The 19,442-nt window shown below is 29.6% G+C and overlaps 1 protein-coding gene across 17 annotated transcripts in view; it reads left to right on the forward strand.

Annotated features, from left to right (window-relative positions):
- LOC122627928 (kinesin-related protein 4) overlaps positions 1-18,826 on the forward strand; it is a 100,433-nt gene extending 81,607 nt beyond the window's left edge. For 14 of the 17 annotated variants that reach the window (XM_043809577.1, XM_043809573.1, XM_043809570.1 and 11 more), the window contains 4 exons: positions 8,230-8,547; positions 9,078-9,329; positions 17,830-17,963; positions 18,394-18,826. In XM_043809577.1, coding sequence (XP_043665512.1) covers positions 8,230-8,547; positions 9,078-9,329; positions 17,830-17,963; positions 18,394-18,577 — 888 coding nt within the window. In that variant the 3' untranslated portion in view covers positions 18,578-18,826. Of the gene's footprint in view, positions 1-8,229; positions 8,548-9,077; positions 9,330-11,830; positions 11,919-17,829; positions 17,964-18,393 lie in introns of those variants that run through there. The other 3 variants (XM_043809580.1, XM_043809572.1, XM_043809583.1) reach the window with 2 other exon arrangements.
- The last annotated feature ends 616 nt before the right edge of the window (positions 18,827-19,442 follow it).

Raw genomic sequence — 19,442 nt, forward strand, 5'->3', positions numbered from 1 at the left:
AATAATATTACTAAACTAGCAAGAAAATCAACAGGTTTCAAATTTCTCATTATCTAATCACTTCGCCGAAATCATAATCACATTACAAATATACATATTGAAAGTCAGCTGTTCATAAATTTTTTATTATTATAAAAATTATATAAATTAAAAACAATAACGAACGAATAATACTTTAATCCCCAAATACTTGTCGCACGATGTATTCTTAAAAATATAATTCTAATCTCGACAAGTTAGTCAATTACACATCGTTTCCGAACAATTCCACTTATACATATACACGATCCACACAAATTGCACGTATACTTATGTATACCGTTATTAATTTTTCTTGTTCCTAATGACTAAATCGTCATAAATAATAATAATAAAAAAAAGAAAACTATAATACATACATATACATAAACATACATACATACATACATACACATATACACACATATATACATACATATATACATACATACACCCACACATACATATATATAAACCTCTCCCCTCTAACCTACAAACCACTAATAGGAATACTTCCTTTCGCCCTCGGATATTTCTAATATTTATTTTAATCGTCACGTTTAGAAATTACAATTCACAATTTTTAAGTATCCACCTCCTCTCTCTCCCTCCCCCTCTCCCACCCCCTATCTCTCTCTCTCTTTCTCTTTCCTCCCCCCTCTCTCTCTTATTCTCACGTCACCGAGCAGACATTTCTCATGTAGTAGTACATACTCCCATTTCTCCGGGATGTTCAAAGGAAATTGTTGGATACAAGTAGAGGCAAGCAGGCTAGCAAGCAAGTAAGCAAGCAAGCAGGCAGGCAAGCAAGCAAGCAAGCAAGCAAGCAAGCAAGCAAGCAAGCAGGCAGGCAGACAGACAGACAAGTAACCTACCAACCAACGAACCAACCAACCAACGAACCAACCAACCAACTTAACCAACCGATCTCCCCCCTCTTCAAGACTCCCCAATCCCTCCTCCCCTCCCCTCCTAACCCCTCCCCCCACCCCTTGTTTCCTCAGAGCCAGCCGGCAGACTGTAAGCGTGGAAATCGCAGGGTAACCAGTCGGGCTCGCGATAACGGCGAAACGAAGCGTCCTCGTCATCATCGTCTTCGTCATTCTCTCTCTTTCTCTCTCTTCTCTCTTTCTCTCTCTTTCTTTCTCTCTCTCTCTTTCTCTCTCTCTCTCTCTCTCTCTCTCTCTCTCTCTCTCTCTCTCATATACACACCGTCTCTCTCTCCGTCTCTGTCTATCTCTGTCTCCGTTCGTCGTGACTACTTCGAAGCTTATAAAAGCTCTCGCTCTCGGCTAGGAACGGGCAATACGCGAAGTGGCTCGCACGTACGGTGCCACTTGATTCCTACCGTTCTGTCCTTGAACCCCCCCCGGAGTCGAGTGATCAACAGCAGCAACAGCAGCAGCAACAGTAGCAGCGGGATCAACAAGAGCAGCAATAGCAGGAACAACGGCAGGAGCAACAAGAGCAGTAAGAGCAAGAGCACACACAGCAGCCCAAAGGCATACTTACTTTTACCGTTAGTATTCGTTCGTTCGTTGATTCGTTGATTCGTTGATTTGTTGGTTGTTTCGTTGATCGTTTCGTTGACTGTTTAGTTGGTCGGTCGGTTGGTCGGTTGGTTGGTTGGTTGGTCGGTTAGTTGGGTTTGTTCGTTCGAGAAATCCGGCTGCCGGTTAAACGAAGAGGCCACACACACACACACACACACACAAATATATATAGGAGAAACTCTCACCACTGTGATCTTGTGTGCCTTAAGACTCAGTTATTCGTTCACTACTTCTCTTTCTCGGCATAACTCACACGAGCTTGGAGAATACTGTGCCTGCCTTGTATGTATCTCTCTCTTTCTCTCTCGTTCTTTCTCGTTCTTTCTCGTTCTCTCTCTCTCTCTCTCTCTCTCTCTCTCTCTCTCTCTTCCTTTTTCTCTCTCGTTCTTTCTGTCTCTTTCTTTCTTCTTACGTTCGTGTTCGCGCAGCATAGCAACCGTCCGTCGTTCGACACCAGAATCGACCCCTCAAGAATATTTATCCTGTGAATCGTTTTCCACATCTTCTTCGTCTTCTTTTTCTTCTTCTTCTTCTTCTTCATCTTCATCTTCATTTTCGTCTTCGTCTTAGTCTTCTTCTTCTTCTTCTTTTTCTTCTCCTTTTTTTTTGCGTACTTTACGTAAAATACGTATTTTTTTTTCTTCTTTTTTTTCTCTTTTTTTTTTTGGAAAAGGGAGCAAAAAAAAGGGAAGGAAAGGGGAAACGGATCGAAGCATTTTCTGAAAAAAGTATCGTATGTTTGAGAAAAGGATTATCTTTTATTTTTATTTTCTCTCTCTCTCTTTTTTTTTCTTTTTTTTTTACCTCTGTTTTTCTATCTCTCTTTTTCTGTCCCTTTCCTCTAATCCCTTTCTCTAACTTTCCTTTTCCTTTTTTTGGTAAAAATTAAACGAAGCAAAACATTTGGTACTTCGATCGATCGATCGTTACTTCTATCGATCTTCTTACCTGAACTAACAATCGTATTTTTTGTCTCTCTTATTCTTACTTTCCTTTTTTTTGAATACCGGAACACTCGACAATCTTTTCATCGAAGGTAATTTATTTAACGAAAAAAAGCTTGGTCGTCTTTGTTCTCTCTGTCTCTCTCTCATTCTCTCTTGATTTCTGTAATTTTCATTTTGATGAAAATTTGATAATATGATCGTATTTTCTTTTTTTTTTTTTTTTTTTTTTTTTTTTTTTTTTTTTTTTTTTTTTTTTTTTTTTTTCTTAATACTGGAATATACGATTTTCTCATCGAAGATTTTGTATTTAATGGGAAAAGAATTTATTATCCTTGTTCTCTCTCTCTCTCTTTTTTCTTTTTCTTATTTTCGTTTCGGTGAAAATTAAATGAAAGGTAATATTCATTACTTCGATCGATCGTTTCTTCTCGATTGTCTTATTTTAAAATCATATAAAAGGCTTGTCATTTTTCTGTCGAAGATATTTTATTGGCGTGTTAAGATTGATTATTCTTGTTCGCTCGTTCTACTCCCCCGTCCCCTCTCTTTCTCTCTCTCTCTCTCTCTCTCTCTCTCTCTCTCTCTCTCTCTCTTTCTCTTTCAATCTTTTTCATTTGTATGAAAATTGAATAAAAATGGAAAATTTATTACCTCGATCGATCATAACTTCTTCTTCTACGCGAAATGACGATCATATTTTCTACCACTTTTTGTTGTTTTTTCTTCTCTTTCTTTCTTTTTTTTTTTTTTTTTGAAACACATTTTCTACCTTCTTTTAATTTGCTAATAATGCAAATAAAATGAAGAAAATATTCGTTTTATCGATTGTTTATATTTGAATTACGTACAGTGAAGATCATATTTTTTGTAGAACAGCCATGACTTTTTTTTATCATAGCAACGAAGAAAAATTTTTATTAGCATTATTCTCTCTCATTTACGTTTCGATGAAAATTAAATAAAAGAAAAGAATGTTCCTTAGAAAAAAAAGAGGAAAGAAGAAAATAATAATAATAATAATAATAATAATAATAATAATAATAAATAGAGTTAAATTAAAAAAAAATTTTTTTTTTAATTTAATTTAAAAGAAGTGAAACTTGATAAAAATATTTTCCTGTTTTTTTTTCTTTGTCTTCTTTAACTCGTAAATATTAAAATTTCAGATGAATTTAAATTTATGTGTGTGTATATATATATATATACATATATATATATATATGTATATATATATATATCAAATGCTTGTAGTAATAAAGATCATATTTTGCGTTTCTTACTTCATATTGTGGCATTCCTCTGGTCTCTTTGTGTGGTTAATAGTGTAGATGAGCCTAAATGAGTATTAGAATGACGGTGAGATTATTATAAAACGACGTGAATCGTGAGAAGCTTCCGTGCGAAAAGACTTCAGTAATCTCTCTCTCTCTCTCTCTCTCTCTCTCTCTCTCTCTCTCTCTCTCTCTCTCTCTCTCTCTTTTCTTTCTTTTCTCTCTCTTTTTTTCCTTATCTTTCTCTTTCTCTCGTACTTAGTACTTAGTGAAAGTTATGGTGCGTATCGATCTATTCATTTCGATGTTTGTTATTTGATAAAAAAAGAAAAATCGTTTAAAACCGTATTACGGGATCAGCTGGCGTGAATAATAGATGTACGATATTATAATTCGAGTTAACCATAATAATTTTTTTTTTCTGTAAAGTAGAAGTAGAAACATGAAATATTTATAATAGTAATAGTGATGATAATAATAGTATGTACTATTTTTCAGCGTTGAACGAAGTTCTTTTTTTCTTTCTATTTCTTTTTTCTTTTTTTTTTTTTTTATTTTCTTTCTTGAACGGAATGAAGAAAAAAGAAAAATATGTTAGCCGAATAGTTTCGTTGGATATTAAATTTCTATTACGTCGGGTACATAGAAAAAAAAAGTTTTAATTATCATTAACAAGTTAGAAAGTTAATAGTTATTCTGAAAGTTACATTTTCTTGTACAAAAAAGAAAAAGATAAAGAAGAAAAGGAAGAAGAAAAAATATTGCGGCCTCTTAAAATTAATAATTAGCTTTTAGATTTCACAATTTCGGTAGGTCTGCTCTTCCTTTACAATTTTTTTTTCGTTTATTTTTCCGTGAATCGATCGAGTTTGTTTCTCGACTAATTAAATGTTTATTACGACGAATAATTAAAAAATAAAAAATAACAAATTTCTACCAATTCGTACGAAAGATTAAACAAAATGTACGAAAATTATAACTCGTCAATGATCAGTCGAAAACTTTTATTGATTATTAAAAAAAAAAAAAAAAAAAAAAAAGATAGAATCTTTTAAAATTGATAAAGCAGTTCAAAAAAAAAAGAGAAAAGAAAAAAATCGTTTACGATTTTAATGCCGCGAAATATCATTTGATGATCTTAATATTATACTTTCTCTCGTGACTTTTTATTTAAAGTATATTCCAATTATTATTATTATTATTATTATTATTATTATTATTATTATTATTATTATTATTATGATCATCATCATCATCATTATTATTATTATTATCATTATTATTATTATTAAAGCATATTTCAATTAGTTTGTCTTTCCGAATGACTCGTTTTAAATTTGTATATATATGTATATGTAACGATAATAAGGAGAAGATAAGGAAAAAGAAAATAAAGAGAGAGAAAAGAAAAGAAAGAAAGAGAGAAAAGAATGAAAGAAACATAAGAAAAGACAGACAGAAGTCGTCTTAAATCGTCTTACGTTAGTTAAATCGAGTCACAACTGACGAGCGTCAGCCGGAGTTAATTGGAAACGAAACGGCAACGTAAACGAAAACGTCGCGACACGTAGGAATTGACATAAGTGACGATAATGGAGAAGTCCGGGAGTGCGTACATCGAACCTATCGCGAATCGTTCGTACGTTAGTTCGTCCTCTTTCTTTCTCGTACAAAACGATCTCTCTGCGTGCTCACGATACATTTCAAAGGCATTCTTTTGCGAATCATCGAGCGTAAAGTATTTTCCTCTCTCTTTCTCTCTTTCTCTCTTTCTCTCTCTCTCTCTCTCTTGTGCAGACAAACATATGTAGGCGTATATAGCTTTCATGATATATGCTTTCGCACATGAGTAAACAAATTAAAAACAAAGAAGTAGGAAAAGAAACGGAAAAAAAGAAAAGAAAGTCTTGGTTAACTCTCATTAAAAATAAATAAATAAATAATAATAATAATGATGATGATGATGATGATGATGATAAGGATGATGATGATGATGAGTGAACGAATGAAAGCTAATTACAAGTAAAGTTTATAGGGAAAATTTCTTATTCGGTGTTTTTTCTTTCTTTTTATTATTTTTGTTATTATTATTAGTAGTATTTTTATTATTATTATTAATATTACAATTATTAGAAATTTTGTTTCATATATATGAAAGGCTCGATTATTTATGCAAGTATGCGTTTTTGTTTATAATCATTATTTGTCTTTCTTTTTTTAATTTTTTTATTTAATTTTTACAAATATATTTTATTCGATATTTTTTCGATTTCTTTTTTTTTTTTTTCTTCTTTCTTTCTTTCTTTTTTTGATCGTTGAGTCACTCGGTTGCATACGTATACGAGCCATATTTAGGAAAACGTTTTATAATCAAGTTTTTATTTCGTATTGCGTATTTCTTTTTTCTTTTTATATTTATAAGAAGGTCGTACATTTATTTTTAGTATCTTCTTGTTTTATTAATAATTTTCTTGTTTTGTATTTGTTTGTATTCGTTTTTTATTGTATTTTCTTTCTTTTTGTTTAAAAAAACTTATTAGAAATTTTTAAAAAAGAAAAAAAAAAAGAAAAATGGTGTGAATCTAACGTTACGAATAATTCGACAAATGATGATTGACTCTCTTTCTAGGAATATTTTTTTTTTTCTTTTTAAATGATTACATCATTTATTCGAGAGTTCGAATATAAAAAATAATTTTTTACGTGTAATAATTTTGTTTTTAATAATGAATAATTATAATAATAATAACAATAATAAGAATGTTTTACTCGAAAAAATTTGTAGAACGTCGACGAAACAGAGTGAATCGCGAGGACAGCATAAATTTTCATACCGAAGGTGGCCCAGGTTCGGTTTTAGGGGGATTGTAAAAAGGACACTTTCGCGCTGAGTCACGTCCTAACCTCGAAATTCTACTCGCTATGGTAAAAAGGAAAGAAAAGGAATATTTTGAAGTTTCGAGTGTTGGTTCACCGCTTACCTGAGAGAACACGTCACTTTCTCTCTCTCTCTCTCTCTCTCTCTCTCTCTCTCTCTCTCTCTCTCTCTCTCTCTCTCTCTCTCTCTCTCTCTCTCTCTCTCTCTCTCTCTCTTTCTTTCTGCGTTACCTTCGAAATTATCATCCGGTTTCGATAAAGACGCTCGTTCGAATATACTTTTGACCTTATTGGCTCATCCTTTCACGGCTTATCAGTAATAACGGTCTTATGAATACAAAGTTATTTTCATATGTATATATATTTTTTATCTGTTTTAACGAATATGTACGTATAAATCTATATGTATGTATGTATGTATGTATGTATGTATGTATGTATGTATGTATATATGTGTTGGTTTCATAAAAAGTAAAAACAGCATAAATTTATATATATTTTTATAATAAACAGCTAGAAAGTTCATAAAAGTAAAAACATTTTAATCTTGTTTTTTTTTCGCAAAAACAAGACAACATGTAGAAAGTTGGCTGAATTCGTTCATACAAAGTTCATCAGCTTGAAGAAATTTTTTTTTTCCTATTTTTTGGGGAGGATATGTAAAAAAAAAAAAAGAAAAGAAAAGAGCAGGATTAACAAATCCGTTTTTATAAACGTAGAGGTTAAGAAAAATTCATTATTATTCATAACCTCGTTAACATTTCTCGTTATAAGGGAAAGGGACAGATTAGAAAGAGTCGTCAATTTATTAACTTTATTTTTGTTGGATTTGAAATTAGTAATTATATAGATATTATAAGAATTAAAACTTCGTCGATTACGAAAAATTTTTAATTTTTAATATGAACCAATAGAAAAAAGTGAGGTTAATAAAATCTTAAATATCGTATTTGTGGAAACATGTATTGTTATCTTTTCTTAATCGTACGAAAAATTCAAACAAAATTTCATCGAGTTGAAATATTATTTATTAGAAAAGTGAGGTTAACGAACATTGCAATTTTTAATTTATCAAAAATTCGTAATTATCTTCGTTCCTAACCTCATTTATTTTCGTATAGAGATAGAGACAACAATACATTAAAAAAAAAAAGAAAAAAGAAAAGAAAGAAGAAAAAAGTAATGGAAACTTAGTTACGAAATTAATTAAGAGAAAAAGATCGTCGTTGAATTCAAGAAAATTGATATTAAAGAAATAAAGAACAGTATGTATCTTTAATCGATGCACGATTTTCAAAATAAACAAAAAAAAAATGCATTACTTCCCGTCTAACCAAAGTATCTTAATAAATATACGTTTAATAAATACTTCGTAAAGCTAAAACGCACGTTCGTTGCGATGATTCATTTGTGTTGAATGAGAAAAGAAATAATCTGAATTTCATCGTCTTTATCGATCGATGATTATAAGAATTAAGAAAGCAAATGAAAAAAACAAAGAAAAAAAAAAGTGGGGAAAAATTTTTTGGAAGAAAATGTTTAAATGTTCCGTAATCGTATCAGCAGATGGATTCGCCGGAGCGTGAAATATATCGTGATCCTGACGTTGTGAGGGCCGACGATAGAGTGGACGAAGTTGTACACACAGACACAGCGAGAAAGATGCTCTCGATCTTCCGGCAGATGGAGGAGAATGCGTGCAAGGAGGAATTGCCGGAGGGTCCGAAACCTTTGAAACGTTTCACGCCACCACCGGAGGACAAGTTCGCGAAGCAAACAGCCTCTGATTCCGAAGAGGACGAAGAAGAGGAAGGTGAGGAGTCTGAAGCCGACGAGAGTGCCGAGGAAAGAGATCCAAATTACGTCAGAGCCTCCGATAAGGTTAGTTCTCTTTTTTATTATTATTATTATTATTATTAATTTCTTTTTCTTATTTTTCTATTTATCTTTTTTACACGAGGGAAATCGTTTATTTTAAGAAACTAAGTGTAAATGTGTTTTCTCAGATTAATTAAAATATCGATTAAACGAGATTTATAGGATTTAATTATTGTTTACGGGAAGGTTTGACGATAAGTACGTATTGTGCGCCTGAAAGTAGATAATAATCAATACCGATAATCTTGTCGATAATTTTGTTGACGAGTGACATCTATCGGCGGAAATAGGAATTATTCAACTTCTTTATCATTTAACGTAACCTGTATTTAAATATACGTTTTGTATGATATTTTTATACATGTATGTAAGGAAGTTGATGATATATGAAAGTTGTACGCTATTATCGACGGGAAATTAATGAATGAAAATATTTTCGCCAATTTATCGGGTATAAGAAAATAATTGATAAATGATGATCTTAAAAAAAAATTCGCTACTTAAATTTATTTATTTATTTTTTTTTTTTATAGGTAGAGGATGAATTTTTAAAGCAGGCACAGAATGCAGCACGTGCCAAGACATTACGCGCGAAATTCGAACATTGGGAAGAGACCGACGGTAAACCGAGTAATCACAATATTGCCGAAATGGAAATAGCTCAGAGTACAGGCGATCAGTCGAGCATAGAATCAGCGAGCAGTCTCAGAGCTCGTTTCGAATCACTCGGATCACAGACCAATGAGTCTCCTCGTGCGCCAAAAATTAAAGTCAATCGATTTGTGGTGAGTACGTTTTGAAAATCTCTTTATTTATTATTCTTTTTTTTTTCTTATGTATAATTCTTTTTTTCTATATAACAAAGATCGCTGACCGATAGATCTATATATATATATATATATATATATATATATATATATATATACATATTCTTTTATTTTATTTTCAATTTTACTTTATTTTATTTTATTTTTTATTCTTCGCTCAGTCGGTAATTGATCTTCGTCGGTAAATTTCTTTTCGAATTCAAATTATTTTATTATTATTCTTATATCGATTGAAATATATTATATCGATTGAATATAATATATTAATGTTATTATTAGGAAAACAATATTAATAATAATTATGGTGTAATATGCATGGTGTGTTTCGAAGTTTCGATGTTGTATCCGCTTAATTATCCAAGTCTCGTGTGTTTTCCAAATGCACGTTTCCCGTTTTACTCCTGCAATCGTAATCACGTTTTCTCTCTATATGTGTATATTTCTTTTTTTTTTTTTGTTGACGTAGCTATTTATTATCTTTTAACGAACAATATCTTCTATTGCAATTTAGTTTTGATTTTTGTGTTTATTTATTGCGACGAAAGAAACTTTGACTGTTTGGCCCGCAAATTATTTATTTACAATGCAATGTGACTTTTTTCTTTTTTTTTTTTCTTTTTACACGTAGATAAATAGCATTTGTTTGCACTAATAACTATGAAACGGAGACAAAAATATAATCTCCGTGTACAGCGAATGATGAAATATGTTAGTCTAATTTTTTTTGTGCCATTGTTCTTTCCTAATATATATTTTATTATAAATTTATTAAGAGGATGGAGAAAGAGAGAGAGATAGATAGAGAGAGAGAGAAAGAAAAAATAACAAACAAAATATATATATATATATATATATATATATATATATATATATATAAACAACATTTGTAACATTTTTATTTTATGGAAATAAAATATGGACGAGTATAAATATAATTATATAATAAATGATACATTTAGATATATATATATATATATACATATTTAATAAAAAGTATATAAATTTTAAATATTTATATAATAAATAATTAAATTAGTAAATATATTTTTGTGTTCTTTCTATTTGTCTATCTCTTTCTCTTTCTCTCTCTCTCTCTCTCTCTCTCTCTCTCTCTCTCTCTCTCTCTCTCTCTCTATCTCTCTCTCTTTCTCTCTCTCTCTTTCTTTTTTACATTAAGTTTTATTTTTATAAAAGATAATATTATTATATCGTATTACAAAATCCTAACAAGAATATTTATAGACGTCGAATTCGAGGAATTACTAGCCATTTTTTTCGCATCCCATAATGGTTTAATACTTAATGATTTGATTCATATGAAATCAACGGCGCGTAGATCCTCGAAAGAGACGGATGCACGCTCTTGTGAAATTTCTGTTTTTTTTTTTTCTTTCTTTCTTTCTTTCTTTATTTATTTTGGCTTAAGTTAGAAAACGTAGTAGTGTGAATTAAACAATGCATTGACCTTTTCATATAGCAAGCTTAGCGTTTTCCTTTTCCTTTATTTTATTTTATTTTTCTTTAATATATTATATTATATTATATTATATTATATTATATTATATTATATTATATTATATTATATTATATTATATTTTTATTTTTATTTTTATTTCTTTCTCTCTTATTTTATTTTCTTTAATCTCTTACGATGCTCGATGACGTTGTTGCCTTTTTTTATATTCATAATATATATATATATAAGATAGTATATTTGTAATATCTAACAATAAGATAATTATTAGCAAGCATGATTCGTGTGACATAACGTTATTATCGATCGAGATGGAAATGAAATATATTAATAAATAATATATAAATTATTTTCTAACAATCGTTTATAATATTTTCCAATATTTCTCTCTTTACGTTTTACACGAAAAAGAAAAAAGGAATCGAAAGAAACTATACTGATATAAAACAAAACGAAAAATGAAAATTAATAATTAAAAAAAAAAAGGATAACGTCGTACACTTCAATTCCTTGTCTCGACCGATCGAACGTAGCAGAGATAATTTGCGAAGATATATAAAAGAAAAAAAAAAAAAAAAAAGAAAAAAATAGGTCGTCATCGAAAACGATAATGGGACAACAGGATGACGACCAGGATCGTATCAACGTATTATTTCAATTTTTCTTTTGGAATGAATTAACGCGTGACTGCATCCCCCAAACCCTTCTGATACTTGATGACCAAGTCGCACACAACACTTGCTTCTTCGATTCTCGCGGGACCTGCACGATCCCGTAAAAGAAAGCAAAACAAAACAAAAAAAAATAATAATATATGTTTAACGAAAAAAAAAATTATAATAATAACGAAAATAAAAAAACACGCACGCACGCACGCACGCACGCACGAACGCACGAACGTCACGTACGTACGTATGTGTATGCGTACACGCTATCGTACTCTCTTATCCGAGTATACTTATTTTTTCTCGAATGGCCGGTGCAGTAAAGCGAGAAGTACGAAGACCTGCGACACCCGACGAGCGTGAAGAACGACAGAAGAAGAAGAAGAAGAAGAAGAAGAAGAAGAAGAAGAAGAAGAAGAAGAAGAAGAAGAAGAAGAAGAAGAAGAAGAGGTAGAAGTAGAAGAAGGAGACGAAGATGATGATGATGATGATGATGATGATAATGATGATGATGATGATGATGGTGGTGATGATGATGATGATGATGATGATGATGATGATGATGATGATGATGATGATGACGATGACGATGATGATGATGATGATGATGATGGTGGTGAAAGAAACGAAGATTCAAAAAAAAATCAAGAAAAAGAAAATGAACGAGAAAATCAAGATGGAGGAAGAGAGAGAGAGAGAGAGAGAGAGAGAGAGAGAGAGAGAGAGAGAGAGAGAGAGAGAGAGAGAGATACACATATACAAATCGTCGATAATCACAAATTTACAAAAACTTAACCGCGCACTTTCCTCAAAAAGAAATCGAAACGAAAGATAAAAGCGGCAAAAGAATCCGCGGATTTTTTTGGATTAACGAAAAAAAGAAAAGAAAAAAGAAAAAAGAAATGGGAAGTGCAAAATTTTCCTCTGTTCTTCTTTCTTTTCTCTCCTTTTTTTTTCTCCTTCTTCTTTTTCTTTTTTCCTTTTTCTTTTTCTTCATCTAAGGAGAGCGTGTTATTATATCTTACGCATTAGTCGAGTAAAAACTTAGCGTTTAGAGAGATCGTGTATAACAAGAAAAAAAAAACCAAAAAAAAAAACAAAAAAGGAAACAAAGAAAAAATACAAAAAAAAAATTGCAGAAATGATAAAAGTATGTCGCATGAGTCAGAATTAAATACGTCGTCGATACTGTGTCGTGCGAGTAGCGAATTATGAAATATGGAGTTAGAAAGAAAGAAGAGAGAGAGAGAGAGAGGGAGAGAGAGAGAGAAGAGAAAGAAGGAAAGAAAAAGTAAACAAAATGATTTTCCATAATTTTTTTCTTTTCTTCTCGTGATCGAGAAGAAACAATCGGAGAAGGAAATCGACCGAAAAAAATTCGTTTGTTGTTTTTTCAATGCGCAAATCAAAAACAAAGATAAAGAAGAAAGGAAAGATAATACAAAATTAAAAAATTATGCGAGATGAAGGACCCGTGCGAAGTAATTAAATCGCACGAGAGAAAATATAAACGTGAAACTTCGTTACTTCCTATCGATAATAATAATCCTTGTGAAAATATTTGAAATTTTTTCTGACTTTCATTTTTCTTATTTTATTATCTTCAAAATTTTTATTATTTCTTAATTTAATATAAATATATATATATGTGTGTGTGTGTATATATATATTTTTTTTATTCAATTGTTTTTTCAATTTTTGCGAAGATAAACGAAGGTGCATCGAAAACATATCCTCGAACGATCTATCGAACTTCGACGAAAATGATCGTTCACGAAGTTTTTTCTCGTGTCGATTTACTTCTATACTTCCGATAATTGTAAAATCGATTTCTTTCGTCGCACAAATCTTGTATATTGTAATACGTCATATGTATCGTTATTATTATATATTATATATTATTACTATTATTATCGATATATTAATATTATATGAGAATTATTATCATTATTATATATTGTTATCAGACGAACACGAACGTGGGAGACTTGTGACAATGCGAGGATTAGTAAAAAAAAAAAAAAAGAAAAATGAAAAAAAAAGAAGTAAAAAAGGAAAAGAAAAAAAACGTCAACGACTCAACGAACACTTGTGCAATAGTTCATTTACGTGTACATATATATATATTTTTTTTCTTTTTGATTCTCTTTTTAACATTTGCGTTTGCGATCGATTAGAATAAATATGTATATATATTTTTTTCTTTTTAATATTATCTATTCAATATTTTATTATTTCTTTTTTTTTATAGAAAGTGTCTAGTGAATATAAACAATTTTTTTTCAGAGCATAACCTATTTAATATTACAAAATTTCAAAGAAAAAGTGCCAAATGTAGAGATTATTAAAATTTAACAAGAAATTTTATAAAAATAGACTCGATAACTATATACGTATATATGTATATGCATATATGCATGCATGTATGTATATACATTGTACACATAAAACTGCCATAAATTTTCATAGTAATAGACTTCAAATAATCCTCGCTTTTTCACAAATTTCTCATTGTTATTTTGCCTTTTCGTTTCTACAATTTGCAAAAGTGCCAATACGTGCAAATTGATATGCGATGCAACACAAAAACAAAAAGAAATAATAATAATAATAATAATAATAATAATAAATAATTAATAATAATAATAATGATAATAATAATAATTTTCTTCCAAAACAAAAAAAAAATAATGAAGAATTTGATGTTATACGGTTACGTTAAAAAGAAAGAAGAAAAAAAAGAAAGAAAGAAAGAGAATGAGTGAGTGAGAGAGAAAGAGAGACAGAATTAGAGGTTAGAATTCAAGGGCTTTTTAAAAATGTTTATATATATATATATATATATATATATATATATATATATAAAACGAATTCGAACGTTTTACACTTAAAAAGCTTTTTTCGTAGCGAAGAGAAATCGTAGCTTTGATATATATATATATATATTTCAATATATATATATGTATGTATATATATATATATATATATATATATATATATACACAATATATGTATAAACGTTGTCATGTATGCGCGCCAGCCAAAATAATTTACTCTCTCAAGTGTTATTTCGTCGTAAATAGATATAATAATAAGCGAGCTTCCTCAAAATACTTCGAATTGACTGATTAAATGGCGTCTCTTAAATGACGTCAGCAAGAGCGAAGATGACAATGGCGGAGACTACAATGGCGACGATTAAGAACGACGAAAATGAACGCTTACGAAAGAAAGAGAAAGAGAATACATTTGTTCTATTTTTTCCCTTTTATACTCTCTTTTTTCTTTCTTTCTTTTCTTTTCTTTTCGTTTTTTTAATAATTTTCCGAAATATGTTGGATAAGAAATACGTTTGCGAGAAAAATGCGAAAAAAACAATTCGTGAAATTTCTATTTTAATCGTGTGTCGGCCTACGGGAAGATCTAATCAACGAATCAAGCTTTCTAATACGTAGAAAGAAAGGGAGAGAGAGAAAGAGAGAGAGAGAGATATACGCACATGATATATGATATATATATACATATATATACACATATATAAAATATACGTATTTTGCTCGCTATACTCTACTCGCATCAAATCGAGCGAAAGAAAGAAGGAGAGAAAGAGAGAGTGACTAATTTTCTTCCACAAGAAAGAAAGAAAAAAAGAAAGAAGAAATGGCAACCTACTTCGCGTCAAATGCACTTTTTATATTTTTTATAGGTCACATAGTGCAAAGATCAATCCCGAAGGATATTGAAAATGTTCGGGTGAACGTTCGACGAGAACGCGTTGAATAAGAAAACAACCAAAAAGAAAAACGAAAAGAAAATGAAAAAGAAAATAATTAAAAAAGAAAAGAGAACAAAAGAAAAAATAAGTGAAACAAGAACGATCGTCCTTCACGAATTCAAATTCTGCGCGTTTTTTCGAACGTTCTCCGGAAATAATTATAAGGACTAATATTATTAGTGAATTAAAAGAGCGCGATCGGTGTATACACGAAAACTAAATAAAAGAAAAACAAAACAAACAAGCTAACGAACGAACAAACGATAAACATATTCTCACATATACATATACAGAGTCAGAACGAAGACGTACACAGATAGTAGGGACGGTATTCGCGTAGTTTTTAGAAAAGAAAGTGGAAAACGATTAAAAAAAAAATGGAGAAAAGGAAAAAAAAGAAAGAAAGAAAGAAAAAAAAGAAAGGAAGAAAGTCATTTGATCAAAAATGATCACAGGTAAACGTATAAATCTATATACTACAATTAGTTAAATAATTAATTAATTCGTACAGCAATTGTCTTAATTAATTAATTATTTAATTAATTAGTGCAACTAATTATTCCTTCGTGATCGTTAGTACCGACATACACGACACATACATGCATTATATATATATATATATATATATATATATATATATATATATATACATATATTATATTCTCAACTTTGATAAATATATAGCACGTTGTATAAGTCGTTATTAAGCTATCTGAGCCACGCCTCTCGAATTTATACGTTATATTTATTATATACATATATACATGCATATATAAATAAAAATCTCTTACCAAGAGAAGATGGCGCTGCGATTGATTACCATCAATGTCGATAAAACAGCGCGCATTTCTTTCTTTCTTTTTTTCCTTTCTTTTTTTCTCTTTTATTTCAATTTCATCCGTCATTACTTTTTTCGAAGAATAAGAAGTTATAATAATAATGATAATAATAAATTCTTTTCTTTCTTTTTTTTTTCAAATTATTGATTTCATCGAGAGATGAAAAGTTAGTTTCTATTAGTTATTAGAATTAAAATTTCATTTTTATTACATATTTTCCACGAGGCACTCGGACGTTTATTTTTTTTCCTCCCTTTCTTTTTATTTTTTTCTTATTATTGTTGTTGTTGTTGTTGCTGTTATTATTATTATTATTATTATTATTATTATTATTATTATCATTATTTTTCTCGATAAATTTTCGTGCAATAATTTCACAAAAATCGTATAATCGAGGTGTACTCTCTATCCGTGACACCATACGTATATAAGGGTGTGGCAAATGTTTCTAAATGAATCAAAAATTCCTATTTAATTTTTAAAAATCAATTTACTCTTTCTTCTGACCTTTTTTATGCTCTTTGTTATACTTGCAACTTTATAAATGGCGTTTGTAGTTTTTCCATCTGAACAAAACAAAACAAAACAAAAGAGAAAACAAGTAGCCTTGAAAGTGTCGAAAAAGAGTAATTGATTTTTGATATCACCCAAAAATTTTTGATGCATTTATAAAACTTTTGATGCATTCCTTGTATATATATAACATACATATATATGTGTACGTAAAAAAAGCATTAGTATGAGCGAAGGTATATAACACGATCGTGTTTACGAGAAGATATATCAACCGATAGAAAGCGAGAGTGTGTGTGTGAGAGAGAGAGAGAGAGAGAGAGAGAGAGAGAGAGAGAGAGAGAGAGAGAAGAGAATGGAATTGCGTTGAACAATGATATATTTATTTATAGTAAAGATATTTTTAATTTTTTCTTTCACTTTTTTTTTCTGCGATATTATACTACACGATAAGATAAGTGATAATTTTTATTTACGATAGTTACGATTGCGTTTTTCTTTTCTTTCTTTCTTTCTTTCTTTTTTTCGCTCATTCTCTTTTTTTTCCTTTTCCATCTTCGCTTTTCTTTTCTTCTTCGTCTTTTACCGTCTCTTCTATATATATTTAACATCAATTATAATTTCTAACGACGTGTAATATCTTTTCATGTATAACATTTATTATTATTACGGTAATATCATAATTGATAAATAAAAAGAGATATCCTATATATATAAATAAAAAAAAAAAACGCAAAAAAAAGAAAACAAAGATCTATCGAACAAAATGTCTCCAACGAATCTCCATTTTAGGGCCAAATCCGTCAAAACTCTTAAAATTCTTTTACTCAATCTGAATGAAAGATGTCTCCTGTAATACGATAATACGTATTTATTTAATAATAATAATAATAATAAAAATAAGAATAATATAACGATAATGATAATGATAATAATATTATTGTAATTGTAAACTGTGCGGAAAATACAACGTCGTGACAAAATTTCGAGACGACCATCGAATGAAATTTTTTTAGATATTTTTGAGATTAGCTATTTTAACCAGAGTAAATTTCAACTTCTTTATTTTTTTTTTTTTTTTATAATCTCTATGTTTCTTTTTTTTCTCTTTCTTTTATTCGTCTCTTCGATAATACGAAACAATAAACAACGACAACGACGGAAAAACCAACAACAACTACAACAACAATAGGAGATTCAAGCAAGCTGCACAGATGTCTGTGAAAGTTGCAAAAAGAAGGTATATCCGCTCGAGAAGGTCGAAACAAATAACAAAATTTTTCACAAACAGTGCTTCCGATGTCTTCAATGCAATTGCGTTTTAAGGTATTTATCAATTATTATAAAATCTTTATATTTTTAAAATTATACGAAGTATAGTAAAATAGTATACTATATAATACACTATAATATAATAATATGTGTCAAATAATTTTTTATTATAATATATTATAGTATATTAAAATAGCATGTTTTAATATACTATACCATTGCATTATAATATATTGGTATGTTATTATTAATATACGTATTAATATACGTATTTAATTATTATAAGAAAAAAAAAAATAGTATATATATTATTAATATAATACTGAATTCTATATTATCATATTATAGTATTATAATATTAGTATACTATAGAGTATATTAATATATTTATATAAAAAAAATATGCAAAAAAAAATATATATACACATAGTCTTTATTAACTTGTTTAATTATTTTTTTATTTTCTTCTTTGTTTGTAAAACAGGATGGACACGTTTACGTTGAACAACGGCAAACTATATTGCATTCCACACTTCAAACAACTTTTCATAACTAGAGGCAATTACGATGAAGGATTTGGCGTAGATCCACATAAGAACAAATGGGCGACGAGCAACGCGAATCAAGCTAACGTGTCGCCAATTGCAGTTTCAAACGGTGACCTCTGATTGGTCCGTCGTCAATCCGCACACAAATTCTGTGTGATCAAATTTCTCCTCCTGCGACCATTCGAGCATCGCGTTTTATAATAACAATACATATTCCGATATTTTCTGTAAATCCCCTTTTATTTTTATTCGCGATTAGAGACGAAAAAAAAAGATCGAGACAAGGACGAAACACCAAGAAAAATTAACAGTGTAACCGAGCGACGTTGTCATTTTAAATTACGTAGTGCCAACAGTAATAAGAGGAAAGAAGAGTGAGAGAGAAAGGTTGTAATAGCGTCTTTTTTTTACAAAAGAAATCGGTTAAATACATAGGTTAAATAAAATATAATAGGTTAAATAAAAAGGAATAAAACTAAAACGAAAATGAAGAAAAATGAAGTAAGAGAGTGGAGAAGAAAAAAATGAAGAAAAAAAAAATTAATATAATATAAAAATAAATGAAAGACATATAATTATCGGGAGAGATCATGTCGAAATTATTATAAATTTTAATGCGAGAATGACGAATGAACGAAGCAGAAGAGAAGAGAAAAAAGAAATATATATATACTACATATATTTACGACATGGCGGCGAACGCTCCGGCGGCCATGTTGTACAAAAGAAGAAAATAAAAAGAAATTTTAATCTTTTGTTAGAAGAAAAAAAAAATAATCAAACGAATCGTAGTAAAATTATTGAAGTATGTGAGACGCATTATTTCTTTTTTCTTTCTTTTTTTTCTTTTTCTTTTTAAATTTAAAGTAACAACGTCGGTGTCGAATTTACGTGAAAGTTTTTCGAGTATTATTTCCTTTTTATCTTCTTTTAATTATTATTATTATCTTTATTATTATTATTACTATTATTATTATTATTATAT

Source organism: Vespula pensylvanica, chromosome 3 (genome assembly GCF_014466175.1).
Source record: "Vespula pensylvanica isolate Volc-1 chromosome 3, ASM1446617v1, whole genome shotgun sequence".
Taxonomy (NCBI): Eukaryota; Metazoa; Arthropoda; class Insecta; order Hymenoptera; family Vespidae; genus Vespula; species Vespula pensylvanica.